A 6,102-nucleotide genomic window follows, 5' to 3' on the forward strand; every position below is an offset into this window, starting at 1 on the left:
TACCAAAGTCATTTTCTGGTAAGATATCTGTACTTTTACTTGAGTATGGCTTTCAGGTACTTTATACACCACTGGTAGGGAGTTACAAAGCAGTTGCTAGTTTTTTTTTGGATGTTATAAAGCATTGATATGTGGTAGCTAGGGTGTTCGGGGTGGTTGCTTACCGGCCCAAGTCAAAAAAGTCCACACCCAAAATTCTTTGAAATTCTTGTTCCAGTAGCGTGGAAAATGAGTTACATATTTTATATTTAATATTTACAATTAAAGGTTTATTCAAATCTCTATGATAGTGACTGAAAGGCTTAGCAACCACCACTAAAAATATAAAATAATAAACAATAATATAAGAAGCATAAAAATACCTGAAACAATTTCATCTTGACAAAAAAAAAACACAAAGAGACTAATTGCAATGCATGTGACTGCACAGGACGATACATTGAGCAAACCTACCACTGCTTGGCATGTCTCCTTCAGCTGGGCTAGGGGGCGTGTCTCTATCAGTGGGCGGGGCCTGTGTAAGGGGGCGGGGACAGGGCGGAGTCGAGCATGCCACAGAGGGTGAAGCTAGATGTAGGTATCAACATTAAGCATAGTGCCAGTAGGAGGAGGAGCCAAACAAATAATTTTCATTGGAAAACCACAGGAAACAGGTAGGAGTTTCAGGTATCAGAAAATAGGAAGGTGCCAAGCAACAAAAAAAAAGGGAAGAGAAGGAAGCAGGAAGATATGCAAAGCAAAATGACACAGAAATACAGCACAACACAAAAGAGAAAATATTAAAAACAAATTCAATGTTAGCAGCATTTCAGTACCAGTTTGTTGGCATGCTGTTAATGCACCTGGTACAAATGACTATTATTTATGTTAACTCTCAGACTCGGCATGATATTGCTGGTAATGTTAGACAAAAATAACAGATCACAGATAATGATTAGCTTAGATGTTAAGAGCAGGAAGCAACAAGAAGCCTCTAGGCAGCTAAACAAACAGCTACATGAATTAAACAGCATCCAGATGAAGCAAGCTGTTTTGTGTGTTTATTTAACTGTATACATTAATAATGAATGGTTTTTGTGAAAATATAAAATCTCTGTGTAAATAAAAAGAAAACACAGGACATATTCAATTACCATGTGCTTTTTCTAAACCTATCCAGATGCAGTTTAGGCACTGAAGCCAAGAGAGTAATGTTAAACAGCAATATGAATGTATAAAAAGCCTGACTGTAATATTGTATGGTTTTTATGAGCTTGACATGATAACAGGTGTTGGCCACAGGCAAAAGGATCTTTACACACAAACACCTCCGCCCTCTTACTACTGAAATGTGATGATAATGAGAGAGCCCAAAATGTGCACCATCCTCTAAAGTGCAACGCCACCCATGCCAACCTCACCATCAAAATGCCAACCAGCACATTGGCACCATGTGTGTTAGTAAAACAACACAGTTCTCACCTGATCTGGGCTTCAGACCAAAGGGAGGGGAGCTCAGTGTGGGGCTGGAAACTGGGTTTTTGTCTTCACTCTGGTACATGACAAACACATTCAGCATAAGTGCACTGAACCATTTTTAAAAAGTAAAATTTCATTGCATAACGTTACAGTGGTGTAAAGCCACAGTAACATTAAACTGTGAGTCAGCAAAAATATTTACCTTGGTAACTTGGTTCTCACAACAATCTCCAGATCCTTCCTGGCCAATCACATCACCCTAAGAGTGAGAAAAAACAGTCTGTGGGATTCTTGAGATGATGTAAGACATTAACAGACCAGCTCTTTAGACATAGTCAAACAATGCATCACTGTTCTCTGCTTCCATATGACTTTGTCTTTCTTTCTCGAGTCTCTGTTTGTTTGTTTTTCCCCTTTCATTAGATTAGAAAGACAATTACATGATTCTCAATCCCCATGTGAGTACATTAACTTTAAATATATAATTTTTATTCAATCTAAAATGGTGATTTATGAAGTCATGGAGGTTACATCATGGACTGCAATTTTAATAAACAAACACAAATGCATCCAGCACCACACACACTTTTCACAATTCAAACACTATACTGAGTGGATAAAGGCCCAGATGCAATCTACAAACCAGTTGAAAATCTGTGGAATTATGCAGAATGAATTGGTAAAATGCAAAACAGAGTACTCTTTGTGGTAGATGACAGCACAACAATTAAATTCTAGTGTTATTGCGAACGATTCACCAGTGCACATTATTCCAAATGAATAATATTTTTCCCTTTGTAATCTTTAATCAAAATGTAATAACTTGCTTTGCCCTTAAAACAACGTTAATAGGATCGTTTACATTCTGTCATCATTCATTCACCCTCATGTTATTCCAAACATGTATGACTTGCTTTCTTCTGCAGAACATAAAAGAAGATATTTTGTAAAATGTTGCTAGCCAAATACATTTCTCAAACGGTTTACTTTTATATCCCACAGAAGAAAGAAAGCCATGAGGGAATGCTATGAGCGGCGAGACAATTATATTTTTGGCAAACTCTCTCTTCAACTATAAACTACAATGCTAACCAATAGCCAAAAAAAATTATTTTAGCACTTTCTTTTTTTTTTTAAGCAATCTTCTATCTTACATTCTGGTATGGAAGACCCTCTTTTTATAATTCAGTCACTTCCAAATGAATAAAATCAAGAGAATCAAAAACATTGATTTTAATGAACAAAAATGCAGAGGCCATGTAGAACTTGTAAAAGGCAGTGGCTCCAATTCTGTGGAAATCGGCGTTGTTTTCTTTGGAGTTCTGCATACAGATTCCGCGTGGGTCTGCTAGGAATGAGCTGCACGTTTACAATAGCACAACTACAACGAGAATGAGGTCACCACAGCACAAACAAAAAGCAAGTATGTGGCACCTACATCTAAACCATTTGTTTGGGCAATTCGGTACAAAGTGCACTGCATGTGCATACAAATGACAAACACATTTGCGCCAAATGATGAATCATTTCTGAGAGACCAACTGCATTTTTTATAACAATGTCCCCACTTGACTTGCACACGTTGCCCAAGTGTTCACCAGTCAAACAGGATGCATCTATAGGCTGAATGGCAGGACTAGTTTGTCAGATTACCTGTTGTGCCATGTGCAGGGCATACTGTTGACATGCGAGCTGGGCCTCGAGCCGGGCCCGTTCTAGAATGTACTGTCTCTTCCTCTGGAACTCCCAGCATTCTCCAGGAGCCGCCTTCAATGATAATCACGGCTCTTAAGACCATCAAACTATGACACTAACCACAGCACACATCACGCTGGTAAAAACAGCCCAGGAGTTTAACTGGATGTACTTATAACACACAAGCTACACGGCTAACCAGAACTACTGCACAGCATGGCTAATTATGGTTAATTACAGTTTTAACAACAGTTTTAATAATAAGAAATATTTTCTTATAATCCAAATAATTACATCACAACACAGCAAAGACATCTACAGTACATACACAAACGACAACACAAAAACTACCACAACAGACCACTGCACAATGAAGGCACAACATACATCACCATTCAAAAGTTTGGGGTCAGTAGGATATTTTTTAAAGAAATTTATACTTTTATTCAGCAGGGATGCATTTAACTGATCAAAAAAGACAGTAAAGACATTTCTAATAAATACATGCTGTTCTTTTGAACTTTCTACTCATCAAAGAATCCTGAAAAAAACAGATTTTTCATGATTCTTTAATTTTCTTGAATCATGATTTTTACAAAAATATTAAGCAGCACTGATAATAATAAGAAATATTTTTGAGCACCAAACTAACACATTAGAGTGATTTCTGAAGAATCACTGAAGACTAAGGTAAAATTTTGTAAAATTAAAATTCTGCTTTGCCATCACAAAACAAAATCTATTTTAAAATCTATTAAAATAAAAACAGTGATTTTAAATGGTTTCACTGTCATTTTTATCAACTAAATGCAGCCTTGGTGATTTTTAATGCTTCTTTTAAAAACATTAAAACATCTTATCAACCCCAAACTTTTGTAGATGAAGTACTTCAAACCAAACAGTGCTTTGTAATCAGAGAGGCTACTGTCTTTAATTTTGAGCAGTTGAGGTGAAGGGAATGGATTTTTGCAGCTGCTCTTGAATTAATGAAAAACTAGCACCTTTGAAATAATAAACATTATGTAAAATATGACGTCACATAACTGACATCACATAAACAGTCTAAAAGGTGTGTGAAAGACAATCCCCCTGGGAAACTGGGAAACTGCGAAACTGGTCTACCCTTCAACAATAGCCCACTGATCTCAGAGGAACTCTAGAGAAACACTGCAGTCTACAGCGGCACTATAAAGAGGGAAATGAACAGGATGCTTAGAGGAACCAGTAAGGTCCTCTTGTACATGTGTCTGATGTTAACTTAGACACATGTACCAGCGGTTTACCTTAGGTGTCGCCTGACCCTCGTCACTCTCTTGGCCACTGCAGGAAGACAAAAACAAGAATGGGGTGTTGGTGAAAACCGTAACATGTAAAGCAGCATTTGAATGTATTTCTACTACTACTATTTTGTATTTACTGTAAAACATTTAAGCTTTGAAGTTGTAACTTACTTGAGCGACTCATCTACTGTAACCATTTCCACAGGGTAGAGCTTAATACCAGAGAGATCAGTTGAGTTCATGTTAACCCTATATGCAAACACAAACAAGTTAAATCAATTTAATTTATAGAGTACTTTTCACAAAACACATTGTTTCAAAGCAGCTTTACAGAAAACCATAATGTAATGTATGTTAATATATCTTCATGTCTTATAGTTGCATTTAGTAGATCTGGACAATAATATAGTTTACATTTTGCGGTGACACACATCATTAACACTGTTATCCTACCTGTTAGGATCCTGTAGCATCTCCACTGCTTCCTTTAACTGATTGATCATGTTAACCTTTGACCTGTTGGACCCAGTAACATAATATATAAGAATATATAATTTAACTAGTGACCAAATTCAAAGAACGTAAGAAATCAAAGAAGAAAGACAGAAACACAGAGCTACACATGATAAATATCTTGATATAAATGTACGTTTGTTCTGAAGCCCAGTTGTTGTCTTCCTCTATCCTGAGGGGCTCATCAAAATCCGCACCTCGACCCTTCAAACACACAAACACACACATCAACTTCAGCTGCAAATTCTATCATGTGACAACAGGCTAAAGGCCTAATTGGCTAGAATTTAATGAAACAGATTCACCACCACCTGTTTGAAAGGGTGATGCACATGCAGATGGGAATACACACACACACACACACACACACCGCCTTATACGCACAGTGTCCCTCTAGACGTGGATTACTTCACAAGGGAACTGCTAATGCACAAATAAACACTGTCTGCACCAATCCAATGATGCAATGAGATGTTATCAAATAACCTAACAGTTACTGGAACATAAAGCGCTTTGCCAAGAAAGGCAGATGAAAAATATGACAAGAAAAGAAAGGAATGAAGGGAAATAGGGTAGAAAAAGCCAGGAAAGAGAAGAAAAAGATGTTCAAAATACTCCAGCTGGGGCTCAAACTAGGACATTACAACTATAATGGGAAACAGCATTAAATAAAAAGGAAAAACAGTACAAACAAAGTAAATAAACAACAGATCTAACCAGTTTCAAATCAGATATTTCCACAATATTCTGAAAAGAGGGATGATTTCTCATGAATCTTTCAAAGCAAAAAAACAAAACAAAACGCAAAACAAAACCCCTAATGAACATTTCACATGCCTCTTTTCCATTTAGAGCAGTGGTTTTCAATGAGGCCAAAAAAGGACTTAAAATGACTTAAAATAATAATTAAAATAACTAAACAAAAACAACTAAAAACAACTATGCTTTGTCTCCGAAGAACCAGGATTCCTACAGTCTTGGAGAACCTGGATATAAGGTAGCTTAATTTCATGTGACTTCCTGGAAAAGTCAAAATTATTTAAATATTAATAAAACTCCATGGGCATTTTTATACAATTTACAAATACACATTTGTAGTTATGCCAAGCTAGAGTATTTTATTAGACAGAAATTAAGTATATATATATATATATAT

At 36.4% G+C, this 6,102-nt stretch overlaps 1 protein-coding gene across 3 annotated transcripts in view; it reads right to left on the reverse strand.

Annotated features, from left to right (window-relative positions):
• Positions 1-6,102, reverse strand: part of lrch1 (leucine-rich repeats and calponin homology (CH) domain containing 1) — a 57,209-nt gene that overhangs the window by 14,685 nt on the left and 36,422 nt on the right. Inside the window, exons 10-17 of one of the 3 annotated variants that reach the window (XM_016466601.1) lie at positions 5,083-5,150; positions 4,887-4,949; positions 4,605-4,682; positions 4,437-4,473; positions 3,112-3,225; positions 1,661-1,717; positions 1,462-1,531; positions 454-567 (exon numbers count right to left, since the gene is read on the reverse strand). In XM_016466601.1, coding sequence (XP_016322087.1) covers positions 454-567; positions 1,462-1,531; positions 1,661-1,717; positions 3,112-3,225; positions 4,437-4,473; positions 4,605-4,682; positions 4,887-4,949; positions 5,083-5,150 — 601 coding nt within the window. The remainder of the gene's footprint in view (positions 1-453; positions 568-1,461; positions 1,532-1,660; positions 1,718-3,111; positions 3,226-4,436; positions 4,474-4,604; positions 4,683-4,886; positions 4,950-5,082; positions 5,151-6,102) is intronic. The other 2 variants (XM_016466602.1, XM_016466603.1) reach the window with 2 other exon arrangements.

The sequence above is a fragment of the Sinocyclocheilus anshuiensis genome, unplaced genomic scaffold (genome assembly GCF_001515605.1).
Source record: "Sinocyclocheilus anshuiensis isolate Anshui unplaced genomic scaffold, SAMN03320099.WGS_v1.1 scaffold496, whole genome shotgun sequence".
NCBI classification, from domain to species: domain Eukaryota; kingdom Metazoa; phylum Chordata; class Actinopteri; order Cypriniformes; family Cyprinidae; genus Sinocyclocheilus; species Sinocyclocheilus anshuiensis.